Here is a 19520-nt window from a genome sequence, read left to right on the forward strand (position 1 = left end):
GACACTTTGTGAGCTTTAATCTGCTATTTTCACGCTTTATCTTTAAAAAATATATATAATCGTTCATTAATCTTAATCAGGCGAAAGTTTTAAATAATCGTGATATTGATTTGACGTCATATCGCCCATCCCTTACTGCTGCTTCACTCACTCTGCTGTGCTACACGGGTACAGTGGTACATGGTTTTCTTCACTGTGGCCCCCCTCACTCTCAGTAGAACTACAATAATTCAAAGGAAGACAATGTCGTGAAGATCATTAGAGATCATTAAAGGAATAATCACACTGTTGATCAACCTTATTTCCATGTCTTTATCGGTCGGAGTAATAGTGAAGACATGGTGCATACAAGTCCATCAACAACAGGAAATTCAAAGCACCACAGATTGTCCGGTGACATAATTGTGCAGCCATTTTCTTTCCCCTTTGCCACCAAGGGCAATGGCATCGAGAACTGCTTCAAGAACCAAGCCTTCACAGTGAATTCCGGGATATCATAGGATCAGATAGCAAGGTGTCATGTTCCATGTGGTGCATGTAATCAAAACATGTTTTTGCATCGATTGACTTTGGACACGGTTTACGTCACAAAGGGAATAAAGTCCATACATTTGACAATAATGAGCATTCCTATGTACTGTATCCTCACCTGTTCTTTCTCTCCTCTGTAGACTCAAGAGGTGCAGAAGGCCATGGACGAGAAGAAGTTTGAGGAGGCTGTCAAGCTCCGTGGAAGGTATGATGACGACTGGTTACACCTTACAGTATAGCGGCGGACCCCCAATACTGGGCCTTGAATGATGCCTAGTACACCTGGTCTTACCTGGTAGTTGATTCCATTCACCTGGTTCTCTTGGTTTAACTCATAGCTCATAGCGCGGCACTCTGTGCCTATGAGCTTGTACATCCGCTGTTTTTGAATAGCCCAAAGAAATCTAAAATGACACAGATGCGGATTCCCGGATTGAATGGCTTAGTAAGTAACAAAAACATGCAAAAAAATGACCACAGTATGTTTGCGTGGTCGCCATACCTACATCAGTCGCTAGCATCAATCGAGCAAAGGGTAGCAGGAAGGGGGTATGGGGGAGAGTAAAGTGCTAAGGGCTGAGGTGGAGTCTGAAGAAGTGAGTCTTCAGATTACGGTGGGAAATTGGTCCACCGTGAGTCTGCAGTTCTAACAATGACTTTAGGTGGGTGCAATTAGCATCCTGGTGATAGGATTAATTTGCAGCGGTACCAGGGGGTCCCTGAGGACATGGAGGACGTGCTGCTGTCCCAGGAGGATCAGCCACCAGACAGGAAGCCGTCGGGTTCCTTGCCAGATAAAGATAATAATAACGTTGCAGCCTAGCTGACTTGGCTTACTGTGGACGATGTGTGTAGTGGCAAAGAGAAAGGAGATTAACCACTTGAACCCATGCGTGTGTGTGCGCACGCACAGTCATAATTACTTAGGAATTAATCATTATTTTGAATGGAAATTTCAATTTCCCATGGGTGTATTAAATGTGTATGTAAATGGCCACTACTTCCAGCTTAAATGGATGTACTTTTTTTTTCTTCCTGTTGTCCATAAGCAATTACATGCAGACATGGCAAGACTGTGGTCATTGCTATTGTAAATGACAGTGCAGGGACTTTAAATAAAAATGTGAACAAGCACCCCGTTTTCGGGGTATCCTCTACCAGTAAATGAGTTTACTGTACGTATATTGAATATTCAGAAAATGTGATCACCTGTTCAACAGGGAGGATTCTCCATATGCACAGAACATTTTCAATCAAATTTAGATTTTGATAATAATCAAATAATTTATTTCTTTTCGGAACTAATATTAAACCTTGGCCTGTATTGTATGTGTTTGGTGTGTTTATTGCAGGAGCTTTGAAAACAACCTGAAGACATACAAGCTACTGGCCCACAATAAACCCTCATCAGAGATCGTCAGTGTAAGTAGACTCCAGACAATTTGACACTTGTGTGGGACTGCCGCTCCTAAAGACATTATGAGTGTGTGTGTGTGTGTGTGTGTGGGCCTGTGTGTACGTGTGTGTACTTCGCCCCCCCAAAATGTAAATGAATGCCCTACTATTTCATACTACAATGTCACACAAAGGTAGCAAAAATAGCCGATCTACAAGCTCAAAAGGTGTCGCATCACGACGTGTTTTGAACTTGTAGATCTGCTCAAATTCAAAAGGATACTTTTGAATTTAAAAAGGATACTTTTGAATTTGAATCCTGAAAAGTCTCATTTTTTTAACATATGAGGTTTCCACCCGACAGCAACGATATACTGTACACATACTGTATGTATATCCACAGACAGTGACTTGGAATTGTGTACAGTATGTCACACTACCACTTCTTGTCCTGCAGAGTGACTTTACAATACCATTAGCCTCATCCCCCTCATCCTCTCTGGGATGTTTCATTTGCATCATTCTCATCTGACAGTACAAAATAGTGCCTTGGGTTTCTCAGCTACAGCGACCTCTGATATTATGAACAACAGACAGCAGTCTCAGGCCTGCAGCCTTCGTCGGGTAATGACGCACACAACCATCCCTCAGTGTGGTTGTAAAATAACCTTGTGTGGTGATGGGGAAATAATATTGCACTAATTGTTTCCTCAAGAGCAGAGTAGTAAGTCGCTTTGGATAAAAGCGTCTGCTAAATGACTGTAATGTAATGTAGTTCACTTCCTGCTTTTTCCAGTTTTTAACCACTTTTTAGCATCATTGTAGGCAAAATTTTCAAATTTCGTTCAAAAAATAGCAGATCTACAGTACAAGATCACAACGTGTTGCAGTTGCACATCGTACGACTAAGTATACATCAGGCTTAATTGGTTAACTGATGGGCAGTAGGAAAGCTGAGACAGGATATAATAGACATATAGTATGAATGCTTGTCTTGCAGGGCTACAGTATGTTTACTTCAGGAGGAGACGATCAAAAACACTGATTTTTACCTGCCCACTGTATCACCTCAAATTGTCCTGGAATTTGCCAGTTGCTGTATGTATGCCAACCTTTACCTGAAGATGCAGTGGCTGATCACTGTTTTAAGACATATTCTATTTGGTTCAGCAGCAGTAGCCCAGATGTAGTGTCCCGCATTGAGGTAACACCTGGCGCCCCACCACGGGGGGGGGGCTGCTCAACCTTTATCTGGAAGCTCTGTTAGCCTGCTGCTGTGCTTCAGGAGGAGCTATCATTGACTGGAGAGCAGTGAGGAGTAGAAGCAACCTGGCCAGCAGCAGGCTCCATGCTGTGTTGGCTGGGCTCTCCCTTCTATCTCAGTTAATGACCACAGCAGGCCCAGCGTGTGGCCACAAACAGAGCAGAAACCTAGCTATCGATTCTCCTCCTGTCTGCTGCTTGTTGAATTACTTTTATTCTCGCACACGTTTCGATCTGCCTCTCCTCGCAAAAATGCATGGCAGTCATTTCAGTTACGTAGTGTATATTTGTCAAAATGTATCTCTGGGGACCAAAAATACATGTTCACAATAATTGTTGTGCATGTTTTGAGTTAAATAGTTATTGTGTGAAAACTGTGGCATGTATCAGGGGTTTCCAAAAGTTTCCATGCCCAGGGCTGTACTATTGCAATCTGCTGTACAAGCTCACAACTTTTCTTTTTTTTTAAGATTTATTTTTGGCTTTTCATGCCTTTATTCATAGGACAGTAGGCTGACATAAATGGGGAGAGAGATGGGGAATGACATGGCAGGATCGGGACTCGAACTCGCGACACGTTGTCATGCTACACTGAGCCTAGGTGCCTGTACTACTCCAGGCCAAGCTTACAACTTGTTAATAATTTTGAAAGACTTTGATAACGATGACAAAATAGGGTTGGAAGTGGTTTGAACTGGCACAATAATATTATAAATTTAATTTTAATAGAAATTACATTTTATGTAATTTTATATTTCTTTAGGATTATATGTTTTTTCCTTTTCTCCATCGTCCTCTCCTTTCCAATCGGCGACCCCTGGTGGCTCCACTTTGAAAAGCTGTGGCTGGGGTTGTTCTGATTAGTAAGACAATGATGGAGTTGTCTTGGTCATTGTCTGCATGTACTAGCACAGCTAACCTTTACCTTCCTGCGTGTTTTGTCTCTGCTCAGACCGGCTTCAACGTGGCCGTGCTGAACGTGGGCGCGCCCGCAGCGGGCATGAACGCCGCGGTCCGCTCTGCCGTCAGAGTGGGCATCTCCGAGGGCCACAGGATGCTGGCTGTCAGTGACGGCTTCGAGGGATTCTATAAGGGACAGGTAAGGTACTGTATGACAGCACTGGCTCACCTTTGCTGCCATTACATTGTGAACGAGTGTGCACCTTTCGTTCTAGGGCTGGGCGACATGACTTCAAATCAATATCATGATTATTTAAAACGTTTGCCTCGATCACAATCGATTAACAAAATGTTACGCTTTTGAAACATCATGAACCAAACAATTTATTGTATTTTGTATACTTTCGTGTATCGGTGTATGCCAAGTAACTTGCCTTGACGCTGCAGCATAGAACAATACAGGAATATACAATCATGCATCCAGAATCCATCCAAAGAACTGGCTTTTTACGAAAGTAATTTATAGGTAGAGGCAAAGAGCCAGAAACACTATTGGGGCTAATCTACTCAGATTAACATACATACAGCATGCACTCACATCTCACACACATTCAAATGTATCGTAGTACAACATCACACAGACAGAGGGCACCCTCCCACAATCTACTGACTGAGGGAGGATGTTATAGAAATTATAGCAGATGAGCTTTATGTTGATCTATCAGTCAGGTAAACTTGTTGTCACATCATGTTAACCTCAGGAGTGGTCTACCACTGGTCTACTGTTTGAATGTGGAGTCACCTGCATCTGAAAGCCTGCATTATGTCATTCTCTTGACTGTAATCTGACCCTTGGGCAAACTGGTTTCTCTGGCCTTTGTTCTCATTGCTCTTTCAGATTCTATTCTAAATGCCCACAAATGACCCCCCCCCCCCCCCTTATGAATGTTAAAGGACCAGACACTGCGTTACATAACATGTTATGTAATATGTGTCACAGCGGGTATCTTGAGTCAAAAACTCTAATCACCAGTTAGCATTCTATGGCCTGCTAGCATTCAAGGGTAACTGACCCTAACAAGATTACAGTAGCCGTGGAAATATTTATACTTGGCCTTGGCCTTGGTGCAACTTCACACCTCTCTTACACACGCACACACACACACACACACACACACACACACACACACACACACACACACACACACACACACACACACACACACAGACACACAGAATGACTGTGTTTACTGTTGTTAAGCAGCATCTTGGGTAGTAGTCACCAAATATAATAGTTAATTAACATGAGTCTATATATTAAATTAACACTTTGAGGATCTAATTAAACCAGACATCTCTGAGAGGAGGTGCCCGGCCCGCCACTAGATAACCCCAGTCACCCTTCCTCTCTCCTATATATGTCTCATGTGTTGAATGCATGGTTGCTGTTCCCCCTCAGATCAAGGAGATCAAATGGTCTGATGTAGGAGGATGGACGGGCCAAGGAGGATCCCTGCTGGGAACCAAAAGGTAAAGTCCTGTTAATCGCAATTATGTGTATGACAATTAATCGTCAAGTACAGTTTCATGATCGTGATTCGTGACAGCCCTGCTCATATGTTAGATCATTCAGACAGATGGTTCATGGACGGAAACCGTTCACGTCTTTCAGTAAATTAGTGAAATACTACACAACATAAATGACTCACGTAATGTTTCTTTCTGTCCTCCAGAACACTCCCTGCAAAGCATGCTGACAAAATTGCTGAGCAAATACGAGCACATAACATAAATGCGCTGCTAATTATTGGTGGATTTGAGGTATGTCGAACCCTTGGCCTTTTCCCTGTTAATTCGACTGACGATGCTACATTCTCAGCTATGATTTTATCCATAAGCATATCAGCTCTCGAGTTTTTAAAACTCACACAGTAGTGCTAACACTTAATGTATACTTCATGAATTTTATGAGTTTTAAAATAGTTACTTTAATATAAAATGAATGTCAGTTCTCTTAATGCATTGCTAATTTTGTCAGTTGTTAATGAATGTATAGCAATTAGAGACAGTTGTTAATCAATGTATAGCAATTACAGAGAACAGTGTTAATTTCACATCTTTTCCGCCATTTGATGTTACATTACATTTACATGCTTCTTCATGCATATTCCTAAAGTACGCTCAGTCATGCAATATTATTATAATGTCTTATGTATTTATTTTCCAGAAATGTCTGTAAACCATGACTGATGCTTTACAGGCGTTTCTGGGGGGAAAAAACACTTAATCTGATTATTTAGTTTACTGCAGATTTTCAGTTATTTGAAATTATGTTTTGTTGTTTTTGATAGAATAGTCAAACTGAACCAAGATCCCGTACCTGTGTGTTGGGCCATTGAAGCTGTTGAATCCAAAAGTGAACCAACAACAACACTGGAAGTGAAACCACTTCAGTCGCAGTGAATTTGGCCTCAATTTGGAAAACCGAGGAACAGCTTGCTTTTCTCCAACCATTTCACGCTCTCTCTCCTCCTGTTTTAGACAATCACCAGCTTTGGATTTATCTATCTCTTCATGTTGAGAGAATGTCCTTTTCTAGGATAACATTGTATGTGGAGTGGTAACCTGTCCTGTTTCACGCTGCTGTCCGTTGTGATAGACCTGGCTCTTCCCTAAAGGCGCCATCCCTCCTCTCATGTCTTCCCCCCCTCCTCTCTTCCCCCCCCTGGCTAGTAGCACCACTCAACCCACCCACCCACCCACCAGTCAGTGCACCCTCTCCAGCCACTAAAAGCCCTTGGCTCTGCCCTGTAGGCCTTCCTCTCACTGCTGGAATTGTTGGATTTGCGCGGGAAATACGTGGAGCTGTGCGTGCCCATGGTCATGGTTCCTGCCACAGTGTCCAACAATGTGCCAGGGTCAGACCTCAGCATTGGCGCTGACACGGCACTGAACGCCATCACTAGTGTAAGTGATCGGGGCTTACCGTGGCTTTACCAAGAGAGCCCCCACATGCATATATGTATACAGTACATGCATGTGCATGCACGCATGCACACACATGCACAAACTCACACACTAGCTCATAATACTACCTGTGACATGCTAGTAGTAAACTGGTCTGTCGCTCGGTGCAACATCAGGTAGGTGAGTGACAACATGGAGGCATGCTGTTATGTGCAAATGTGTCGTGCTGCCATGTTTGTTCCACCTATGCCCTCTTCCTGACGTTGTTTTTGTGACGCGTGTGTGCGCGTGTGTGCCCTCTTCCTGACGTTGTTTTTGTAACGTGGCCGTGTGTGTGTGTGTCTGCACCCACCTCATTAACATCACTACAAGCGTGCTCAGTAGTGTGGTGGCATAGCATTGTGGTGTAGCTTGTACTAACCACCAGGCTAACAAACTGTAGCTAATGGAAAAGTAGATACTAGTATACCACTCATTTAATTCTATAATACCATACTAAGAATACTAATTTATATGATTTTGTCTGACGGATTTCTGAAGAAATACAGAAGTTTGTCATTATGTCTATTTTTAGTGTGCAGCTGGCTGGTAGAGCACATGCAACAGCTGTTTTGAAGAATGATATGTAGCCTAGATTATTATTATATTCATTTATAGTTTGGGTTCAAATACTTGCCATCAAATTACCATCAGATTCAGAATAACTTAATTGTCACATCACAGGTTTACAGACGTAAAGAAGTGGGTGCAATTTGTGTTTGTGCAAGCTCCATCGTTTTATGTTGTCCGGAAGAGAAAAGAAAAATAAGAGGGGGCGGAAAGGAAATCAAACGGTAAATAGAAACATGGCCGGGACAGGCAAAAATCTAAGATATCTACATAATGCACATTTCAAGGCAATGTTCACCTTGGGCATTATGTAGTCAGCAGTAGAAACGACTTCTCTATCAGGAAAGGACATGCCTGGAGTGAGTGCTTGTAATAAATTGTATCTGATTGCAGTCGGATGTTTCAAGAGCTACCGGCATCAACTTTTTCAGTCCTTCTTTATGGTGCCAAAACCTGAACAATGAATGAAGAGCTCCAGCATCAACTTGATGGAACATACACAAGAGTTCTCTTGGATAGAAATGTCCAGAAGCTTTCATTGGAGGGGCCATCGTCTGTTGTGGCACAAACCATCTCGGATGTTGTTCTCAGGGGACTTCCCCTTCCCATCAAGAGGAGGCAGACAAATCACAATGTAGTAACCAGTGAGACCCACGACCAGCCCAAGTCATGGTTGGACCATCTTCATATTTCTATCATCTTCTTTATCATAATCCTCCTCCTCCTGTGGACCTGGATGTGAATGGTTCCTGTCTTCCCTGAGTCCAGCCTTTCTACCATTTCCTGCCATTGTACAGCTGATCCTTTCAGGCCATTCTCGCCAGTCACTGCATTGTACTGCCGATGCATGCACCCACGCATATACACGCTCACATGCACTCACGCACACACACACACACACACACACACACACACACACACACACACACACACACACACACACACACACACACACAGAAAACGAACACACCCTGCCCGCTTTTCTCCTCTTTCACACCTTCCTAATAAAAGAAATCTTCTTTTGCATTTTTCTCTCTCTTTAAGGCCATCTTCATTCTGTTTCCATCTACCTTTATCTTCCTGGTCATCTGCATTCCATTGTTTCCTCTCTTTTTCTGTTCTTTTCCTTTCTTCTCTTCTCTTGTCCCTTGCCCTCTTTCCCTCTCTTCTCTTCTCTTCTCCATGTTTCCAGTCTTATCTTGGCTCTGTTCTTCCATGTTTCCATCTCATTCCTCACACTGGCCACGTCTGTCCCTCTGATTCTCTCCTCAATCCCTGCTTTCTGCCAGAAGGGAAGTCAAAGCCTCTATCACACGGAGGGGGTCTGAATGGCAGGGTATTACGCTCCAGAACCCTGGGGGAGACGGGGAATCTCTCTCAGCGCCGGCCGTCCGTCAGCCTCCTGTCCTTCTAACCCATTCACTGTGTGTGTGCTGTTGACTGCCGCTTCATCAGGCCTTTGAGTGTCTGCTGCAGATGTATGAGGCTCGGTCCACGTATGAGGAGTTTTGCATCCCGATGTGTATGCTGCCTGCCACCATTAGTAACAATGTACCCGGCACTGACCTTAGTATCGGGGCAGACACGGCCCTCAATGCCATCGTGGAGGTAAGGGTGTCCGAACCGACCGCCGCCGCTGCCACCACAGCTTGACCGCTTTGAGATGCTCTAGAAATGAATCGATGTATAATGTGATCACAACAGTGCTGATAGCTTTATGTTTATTCAGTGCAGTGGTTTCCCTAGTGCTGTGCAGTGCTGTGCAGTATTTCTAGATGTCCAATATGATGCATATATACTGTACCAGTGACTGATAGGAACTTAAAGCTGAACTCTGTAACGTTCATGACATGTTCTACCCGAAATTCAAACCACTGAGCTAATAGAGCACACATTTGTGGTCCTACCAGACCACAGGATCTAAGTTTCTCAATAGAAGAGCAGGGAGACCAAATACAATATTCTATTAACATGTTCTACTGTACAGATTGGTCAAAATAACATTCAGTAAAAGAATTACATAGTGTAGCTTTACAATAGAAAAAAAAACCTTACAAATCATCCCTCTATATGGCCTTTTTTCATCTTTAAGCTCTGTTACCCATTAAATAAACAACACTACACTGGTCTAATTGTAATTTAAAGTTGCAATTCCATTATTTAAAGTTATTAAATAAAGTAATGAATTAGCAAAGCTTTAGCTAATTAACAATTGTGAGATGACTTTAAGTCATATTGCCCGGCACTGTTTCCACCTCACTGACATTAGGCTTGTAATTAAATTATGGCATTGTCCTCAAAGTCAATTGTGTGCTCTAGATAGAACTGTCCTTGATGTCACATGTTTTACAGCTGGTCATTATGCTCTCCCATCCTCATGCTGGACTCCAGTGTGATCTGGAGAAAGCTGCATTATATAACCCTGAATGTGCCTTATTTTATCACCTTATTTTGTACTGAAGTTTGAAATGACATGTTTGAGCTTTGGAACTTGATTACACTGAATGTAATGTTATTAATGTAACAAAACATGATATCTAAACCTTCTCATATTCCTAACATGTACTAATGAAACTCTTCACATTTACTACTAAATAATATAACTAAAACACTCTTGACAGGAGAAAGGTATGTTTTAAGTTAAAATATGTATATACGATTTTAGAGTCACATAATATAGTAGTAGTTCATGTTCATGTGTGTAGTAGTTAATATGTGTGTGTGTGTGTGTGTGTGTGTGTGTGTGTGTGTGTGTGTGTGTGTGTGCGCGTGTGCATGTCTGCATATTATGTGTGTATGAACTGTATGTGTGCGTGCGTGTGTGTACTGTGTGTGTGTGCATATAACAGACCTGTGACCGCATCAAGCAGTCAGCCAGCGGTACCAAGCGTCGTGTGTTCATTATTGAGACCATGGGGGGATACTGTGGGTACCTGGCCAGTGTAGGGGGGTTGGCTGCCGGGGCAGATGCTGCCTACATCTTTGAAGAGCCGTTTGACATCAGAGACCTACAGGTAAAGTATTCTCCTAGTTTAACAAATGGGTTATGAGTTATCATGCTGTTGTCTGTATGCTCTCCTAACAACGTCTACATGTATGTCTTAAAATACAAAATTAGACTTCCTAATGTATACTGTTGTCTAGGGGTGCAGCAGTTAATCGAACAAATTTAATCGATTATAAAAAATAAACCTTTCAAAATGTTTTTAAAATAGCCAATCTACAAGCTCACAATGCAATGAGACGTGTTGTGAGCTTGTAGATTTTTTTATACAATTTGTTTTGCTTGATGACTATCAAGCGACAAAGAGGACGTATTGTCAACTGAAAAGTTCAAATCGGACCAGGTTGAGACTGTTGTGTGCTTACAGCACTTTTGTGTGTTTCTTTACAAGTATTTATTCCATTCTTAATAATTTCATCAGGTTTTTCAATTATGGAGATAATACCATGCATAATATGCAAGTACCTTTATCTTAATAAAGTGATTGTGATCTCTGCAGGCCAACGTTGAGCACTTGACAGAGAAGATGAAGACCAGCATCCAGAGAGGGCTGGTCCTCAGGTAATGGTTCTGCTCAGCCGCTCTCAACTCACATTTAACTCTCAACTCACATTTAAAGGCATAGCAGAAGAGTTTCCAGGTCCTGAATTTTAATGGATTCCCAAATTTAGTACTTATAATGGGGGACGCACACATTTACACAGACGTTAATATAATCAGAGCCAACGTGAATGCGGGACTCTGTATTGGCTGCCGCTGTACACATACAAAATGTGCTCTGTCTCCCTCTGTCCATAGCATCTGCCTCTGTCTACAGGCAACACAGAGCCCCCTTCCCACTTCCCTCAATGCTGGCTGTATATTTATGCTTCATAGTACGGCAATCTCGCAATGCGCTGCTCTATGGCGATGAGTTGTGAGCTTGATGATCAGACCAATAAATACTAGTGCAACTAGACCAATAAATCAACCTCCAGTCTCCACTCCAGCCAATCTAACCAGACCAATAAATACTAGTGCAAAAGTCGCTACTCTTCTCCAAATCGCTCTGTTCCGTCTCCATTTTTCTTCCCCCTCCTACACATTGTTTGTTTGCCTTGTTCATTAGTTCCTATCTATCTCTGTTTCTGTGAAGTGTAAATTATTTTTCATATAATTATTATGAACTTGCATCTTTGTCCCTCGTGTATTCTGACTTTCCAAGGATTAGTGCATTGAACATACAGCAGGAGACATCAGTTTGTCGTTACATTTGCTACAGCTTCTGCATGTGATCACTAATCCAAACGTGTAGTGTGCGATGCCCCATTATTGTACGATCTTGTACTGTGTGCATGTTTCAAATCTTATAAGATTATCCTGTAGTGTGTGATGCGACCAGATTTACAAATCAGGTTTACAAATCGATTTTGAGGGAACAGCTTAATTCTACCGATCTTTAAAATCAATATTAAATCTGTAGGCTATTATAGTTTGTGTCCATTTCATCCCCTGCTTTCCTCTCTCTGTGTCTCTCTTTGTGTCTCTCTTTCTTTTTCACTCTCACACACACACACTTCCCTTAAATTGGAGCAGAGCGACGAATTGCACGAAACGGTAAATGTAAGACCTGTAGTTAAGCTTAACATGTAGTATCCCCCCCAAAGTGCATAATGTCCCGCTTAAGTGAATCCTACATGGGGGGAATTCCCCTCCCATTTAAAAAAAAATAATTTCAGGTCCTGGTTTTACAGAAACTCATGTTAAATTGAACTCTGAAAGTGTAAGAATTGGCCCATGTGAGGGCGAATGGAAAGCAGCAATACACTCAAAGATGAATGTCGCTTGTTGTGTATAGGAATGAGAACAGTAACGAGAACTACACAACAGACTTCATCTACCAGCTGTACACTGAGGAAGGCAAGGGAGTGTTTGACTGCAGGAAGAATGTGCTGGGACACATGCAGCAGGTATGTCAGCAGGGTCTGTTCCGCACACACACATTACTGTTGACACACCGCAAAATCCTAATACTGAGCGGTGTGTACAAAATGATACCAGAGTGTTTACTCATTGAAGCCAGTGTACAATTGAAACCAGACAGAAATGGAACCAGAGAGAGTGTATAAATGGAACCAGGACCATTACAGGTCAACCTGGTTCCATTTATGCACTCTCTGAGTTAGATTAACACTGAGGATGTTCCTGTGCAACATCATAAACGACAGAGAATAACCACAAATGTCATGCACAGACAGCAGAGCAGTGCAGTGGTAGAGAAACCACCTGACACCTGGAAGACCAGAGCCAAATTCCAATACTCAAATTTCTGCCTCCTCGCTTCCGCCGTCATCTGTCCTCCAGCATGGCGGTGTTACTGTGATATTGGTGACCATCTTGTGGACCATCTTGTGCACATAATTTACATGGAGGTCTTTAAATACGTGGCCTAAATACCGCAAGGTTGAACTCTGCTAATAAACAAACAACAATGATTTACGTTGGGACGCTGACGTTATGTGATGTCTACACGATTGTCACATATTTCAGCAGGTCATCAATTTCACGGTAACTACGCCGTGCTGGAAGACAGATGACGGAGGAAGCGAGGAAGCAGACATTTGAGTACTGGAATTTGGCTTAAGGGTTCAAATCCCTGCATCTGCCCCGGTGTGGTGCCTTTGAGCAGTGTTGGGCAAGTTGCTTTCAAAGTGTAATATTTTAGAGTATGACTAGGCTTTTTAAAATGGAAGAGGATATTTTCAAATTATAGTGGTTAAACTGACTTTGATCCTGTATTAACTCATTTTGCTGGGGGCCCCCTGGAACCCCCTAAATGACCCCTTGGTGGGTCCCCACCAGACACCCCACTGTGAGAACCACTGCCTTAAAAGTAATATTAGCTTGGTTGTTTTGAAAGGGCGGAGCGCCTTCTCCGTTCGACCGTAACTTCGGGACCAAGATCTCTGCGAAGGCGATGCAGTGGATCTCTAAGAAGCTGCAGGAGACATACAGACACGGTAAGGCTTGCCAAGTAGAACAACAGTGGTGTTGTTGGATAGAAGCTTGTTGCTGTGACTTGTACAGTAGATTCTCCCTTCAGATGTGTGGTTTGTGATGTGTTTACCTGGATCTGTCATGGAGTCACTCGCTTTAAGAATTCATTCATTGAATTAAGTGGTTATGGGTTTGTATTATGTTAATGTAACATTGTGAATGTTACTTGAATCAACCTCAAAGTCTTTATATGCTTTCCTTCATTTTTTCAATGTATTTAGCAACTGCACGTGATGCTCAATCTTCTTTTTAACTTATTGAACCCAGCATCCCAATTCTGGGGGGAACATTCACCAAAAATTGTCGATCTACAAGCTCGCAACATATTGCGTTGCAACGTCTTGTGAGCTTTTACATCGGCTAATTTCGGGGCGAAGAGATTTGGTGTAGAGAGGGAGGGAAAGATTCCAAATACAGCAAGCAACTCGGGTTAGTTTCACTAAATCTGAGGGTTTAAGTGGTTCATTTCACTTATTGCAAATTGACTATTCTGTTGAAAAACCACACTGCAGTGTATCTTACCTAAAGGATAAAAGTTAAAGTTGGAACTCTTTCCTGTTCTTTCCTGTCTATTTGCGGTGCAACATGGATGACATAAGATGAAGGTAAATCACTTGTCTATGTTTTCTGACTCCATGACCATCTGTTTATTCAGCTCTGTTTCCTCGCTTTTTTAGTGCTGCTTCAACTTATGCTTCAATATTATTTTGTTTTGTTATTTTGGTCAAGTTTGGAAGTCCTCGCCCTAATTACTAAAAGCTAATTGGCGGCAGACCTTTTTCCGAATTTACCAAAATAAATAAATAAATAAATAAAAGGCCAAAGAAAAATATGTGAACATCTTTCTTATATCTTGACACATATTTTTTGTCCCATCTGTGCTTGTGTTGTCTATAGAGCTTCATGTCACCATTAGTGTTTTATAACTGTGGACAACTTGTTTATTTCTACATTTTTATTCAAAATCCATCACTTAATAAGAACTGTGTTCCAAAAATAACAATAAAATGAATCCAGGTATACTGCATCGTTTATCTACTATATACTGGGAGGGAGTGAGGGGGGGGGGTGCTTAGGGAGAGCTGAATCAGCACGAGAGAGAGCGCCTATTTCACCCACGCAATAACCCGGCCAATGGTGGCAAATGGAAATGCTATTTCTATTTCTATTTTACAATGTTTAAAGCCAAAAACACAATGCAATCGTTAATCACAATTATTTGAGTGACAATTAATCGTCAAGTTAAAATGTATGTGTGACTATAGGGGTTATATTAAGTGATGTTTCTACAAAGTCAATGGGATTCTTCATTGGGAACATTTCCTTATGACCCCAGGGGAAGTGGCTTTGACCTTCAGTTCTCTCGATAGACCGCTGTCTGTCAATGTCATCACTGTCACAAAGCATCAGTAGTCCTGTGTCGCACATCACCTCACCCCCCACTTCCATCCTGTCTTTGTTGCCACGCTTTCACTGCACAGAGCATTCACTAAGAATACCCTAACATTTAAAGGCGCTGTAAGTGATAATTTTTTGGTTAAAACAAAACGTTTTATTTTGTTCAAAAGATGGGAATCATTGCTTTACATTGTTTGGTACAGTAACAGGGGTCTCACCGTCTTGCCGGCTCTTTAATAAGCAGAACGTACATACATTTTCAGAAGGGTTACATATTTCATCAAATCAGGAAAGAGAAGGGTTACTCATTTCATCCAATCAGGAGAGAGAACCCCATAAAGATAAAGATCCAGTTCCAATCTTGCTCATTTGTTTGTTTCATAACTTCCATTTCACACGTTTGTCCTTTGTCCTGAGGTCTCCCTCCTGATTCGATGAAATTGGTATCTCGACCTTAAAATGTATTTTCCGTTTATTATAGAGGTGGAGATATGCGGAGACCCCTGTTATTGAACAAACACTATATGGCAAAAATTGCTATGGGAATATAGAGCTATTTAACACTTATTTTAACCCAAAACATATAACTAACAAAAGACTAAAGCCAGTAAGCCACTAATGTTAAGAGCATGCCAAGGCATGCTGGAAAACGCTGTTCTGTAGGTGATGTCGACTAGAGCTGGGCAATATATATCAGTATGAGACTAGAAATAATCTGTGATTATGTTGTTAAAATATAATGATATATTGTAAGACCAATGAAACCCAGTCAAATTCCTCATTATGTGAACATACCTCACCAATAAACACATTCTAGTTCTGATTAAATGTGATCTTTTCCTAGTCTTAAAGTCTGCATTACTGTAAAACCGTGGTTCTCAAACTAATCAAATTTTATTTCAAGGACCCCGCCATAACAAATGGAACCAAATGTATACTCTCAGAGTTGCAGACATTTTTAAGGCTCCAATTGGAACCCCCGCAAGGAACCCTGAGGGTCCCTGGACCCCACTTTGAGAACCACTGCGGTTAAAATGACAGGATGATCTACAACAAACAACAACAAACGCCTCTACCTGATTGGTCATCATATCCACATTACTAACGATCTCTTCTAAAAAATAATTTAAAAAAGCACCAATGAACAATCCCAAAAATATTGTCACATTATTGATATTGAGGTAGTAGGTTAAATATACAGCACCATTTGATTTTTGTCAATATGGCCCAGCCCCAGTGTCGACAGCATTTTAAACCTGTGTGTATTCCACCGCTCACTGCTCTGTGTGTTGTTCCTGTGTAGGACGAGTGTTCGCTAACTCAGAGGACTCGTGCTGCTTACTGGGAATGCGTCGTAGAGCCCTGGTCTTCCAGCCTGTCCTACAGCTCAAACCGGAGACTGACTTTGTGTACGTATTACATTATCTCTTTGTACAACTAGTACATTTGTGTATGTCAGTGTTCATTTTTACAGCAAGTTTAGTTTCATCATAGTCTTTTGAATAAAATGTCATAGTTTAGTCATCTGAAAAGTTTTAGTCCAGTTTCAGTTGAAAATATCCGATCTATAAGCTCACAACGTGTTGCACTGCGACGCGTTGTGAGCCCGTAGATCTGCTATTTTCAGAGCGCAACCAAACATAAAATTACTTGTCTTTTAGTTCTACTGGATCTCTTCTCCACTCTAGTCCCTCACTAACATTTTAGTCTAGTTTTTATTTGTTGACAAAATCGTCAATGTATTTAGCCTTAGATTTAGTCATCATAGCTTAGTTTTTATTTAGTTTTCGTCAGTGAACATTTTTCGTCATAGTTTTAGTCGACGAAATTAACACTGGTGTATGTATACTATAGCTTTCCCTGGTACCGTTATGTATTCTCTGTAACAGGTTGTTACCTGTTGTAAATATTTTGAGATGGGGTTGGCGGCCAAATAGGCTACAACTCATTTTGAGGGTCCTTGACATGAAAAAGTTTGAGACCACTGAGAAACATACGTTTTTCAGAAAACTGTTAGCATTTAGAACATATTTTGTAGAATTAATGGGTTCAAACTGATCATGTTGAAATGTTTGCTTTCTGTTTTGTCTCGCAGCCATAGGATCCCTAAGGAACAGTGGTGGTTGAAGCTGCGTCCGCTGATGAAGATCCTGGCCAAGTACAAGACCAGCTACGACGTGTCCGACGCCGGCCAGCTGGAGCACGTGATCCGCAACCGGCCCAGAGAGTCCGACGGAGCCGCCACCGTCACCATGTGAGAATGAGGGAGGCCCAGCCCGGCCCGCCAGGACCATAATGTGTGTGTGTCCCCACCTACCCCCACCCACCACCACCACCCCTCAGTCTGCGAGGCAGTCAGCGTTTCGTCGCGTTTGTAAAAGAGTGCCAGTTTAAACATCTCGCTCTCTGTCGAGACTCAATATATACTTCGCTGTGCGGCTGTGCAGTCACTTGAAAAAAATATGTATTAAGCACTTGAACCCCAGCATGCCTGGGGGGGGACAATCAGCAGAAATAGCAGATCTACAAGCTCAAAACATGTCACGTTGCGGCAATTGTTTTTGCTTGTAGAACGGCTATTGTTGGCTTTCCACACGATGACAGAAAACAGAAAAGACACTAGTAATAGACACTAGTATTGAGCCCTGAGGGACTCCAGTTACCCATATGGGGTTTAAGTGGTTAAGTTGAACATACACGAATCATGTGGAGCGATGCGACCGTGTGACAAAGTATAGATTAAGTCTCTTTTCCTCTCGCCTAACACTGTGTGATCATGTTCTCTGACAACACCCCACACACAGAAGGGTCGACATTCACCATTCCATTGTTTTCCGTTTCCATTGTTTGGTATAGTTACTAGGAACCTTAACCCCCGAAGCTCTGCAGTGCTCCTGAACTCTTGAAGAAATTCAAAGTCAAAATGTGTTAAGACACACACAGCCCACACCATGCCATGACAACAACCACTGACTGTTCATGTGTGTATCTTTGTTGCCCTGGTTGTTCGTTGTCGCCGTCATTTCTAAAATTGCACTTTCTCTGTTTCTGAACCTCCTTTAAAGTAGGCTATGACAGTATAAATCCTAAATTCTGTAGAACCTTTCTGTGTGTGTGTGTGTGTATATACAGTATATATATACAGCATATATATCTGCCTATAGGGCCAGTGTGAGGCTCAGCGTATTAATGTGTGAGACCGACGCAGAACACGAATACGCTCAGTAGAGTGCTGTCCTCCAACCAAGGCCTAAACTGCCTAGTTTTTTGCTCATTTGAAAAGTTTGGCCTGATGGTGGCGCTAAAAGGGAAGGTCAAGAGGTCACCAAAATCAACGATCCGGTCGTTATTTGTGGAGATAGGTTGGTCGGTCACAGACCGACACGCGGACGAGGCAAAAAACAACCTCCTTGTTAGAGATGAGGACTCGACTGCTTGCTGCAGGTGGAGAGCACTGCCTGACGAGCTTTACATTTCAAAAGAAAGGTTTTACTTTTTAATACTATTCATTGTTTTTTGCTCGAAACACATGGATGTAACATATTTAATTTAGGCACTGCTGTACTAAGTATAGGTAATATATTGTATTGCACCATTAATTTAAATGTGTAAGAACAGCTGATGTTTCCCACACAATAAACATCCGATATACAAAATGTCGCTTAGTGGTTGATTTCTTTGTTTAACCTCATAAGGTATGCATGCAACTAAATGGTGTCGGGAGAATGGGTTGAGTGATTTTTTTTTTTCTTACATTTTGCCTTATCACAATCTGAAAAAGTAGGGGAGAGAGAAAGATTGTGTGATTGGTATTTTAACTGTTTTTTGGAAAGGTGCAGGAGTTAAGTGCCTTTATTATTTTAGGGAAATGACTCATCATGTTCATGCAATGTAAATGTACTTCGTTACTTTCTACCACAACCATGCAAAAAGCTTGTACATGCCATATACTTTGCATTGGGTACTTAAAGTAAAAATCTCATGTCCACAGTAAGGTGGAATTTTTAAATTGTGAATCTAGTTTCTACGTTAAAGTATGAAGGGATAGCGAGCTAGGCCTGCACGATTATGGCCAAAATATTTTTTTGAATATTGAGATCATCATGATTATTCATAACGATTATTCACGGTAATAAGAAAGGACAGTTTTCCACACAATAAAGTTGTATGCTATTGTATGGGTACTTATCTGCTTGGAGGCTATTCCTTCGGGGAATATAAACTAAAAGTAGCCTTGGTGATTCATGTGAGAGATGTTGCTGAGTTCATGATCCTGATGGAAAATCAACAATCATAAATCATGTCATTCTTCCGAATGAGTAGAGTCAATAATCATACTGTCACGCTGCAGAGTGACAGATGAAGTGTACATGTTTGATATCACAAGCTATAGTTGGCATAAACACACACCTGAGGT

The 19520-nt window shown here is 41.8% G+C and overlaps 1 protein-coding gene across 2 annotated transcripts in view; it reads left to right on the top strand.

The window, feature by feature from the left end:
* LOC311039361 (ATP-dependent 6-phosphofructokinase, platelet type-like) overlaps window positions 1-18753 on the top strand; it is a 38846-nt gene extending 20093 nt beyond the window's left edge. The window contains exons 11-23 of one of the 2 annotated variants that reach the window (XM_084049188.1): window positions 672-736; window positions 1884-1953; window positions 4142-4288; window positions 5549-5619; window positions 5823-5910; window positions 6904-7056; window positions 9121-9273; window positions 10515-10679; window positions 11169-11230; window positions 12507-12618; window positions 13569-13668; window positions 16407-16512; window positions 17199-18753. In XM_084049188.1, coding sequence (XP_083905314.1) covers window positions 672-736; window positions 1884-1953; window positions 4142-4288; window positions 5549-5619; window positions 5823-5910; window positions 6904-7056; window positions 9121-9273; window positions 10515-10679; window positions 11169-11230; window positions 12507-12618; window positions 13569-13668; window positions 16407-16512; window positions 17199-17361 — 1455 coding nt within the window. In that variant the 3' untranslated portion in view covers window positions 17362-18753. The remainder of the gene's footprint in view (window positions 1-671; window positions 737-1883; window positions 1954-4141; window positions 4289-5548; window positions 5620-5822; window positions 5911-6903; window positions 7057-9120; window positions 9274-10514; window positions 10680-11168; window positions 11231-12506; window positions 12619-13568; window positions 13669-16406; window positions 16513-17198) is intronic. The other variant, XM_084049187.1, reaches the window with a different exon arrangement.
* The last annotated feature ends 767 nt before the right edge of the window (window positions 18754-19520 follow it).

The sequence above is a fragment of the Gymnoscopelus microlampas genome, assembly GCF_963454915.1.
Source record: "Gymnoscopelus microlampas genome assembly, chromosome: 22".
Classification (NCBI taxonomy): Eukaryota; Metazoa; Chordata; class Actinopteri; order Myctophiformes; family Myctophidae; genus Gymnoscopelus; species Gymnoscopelus microlampas.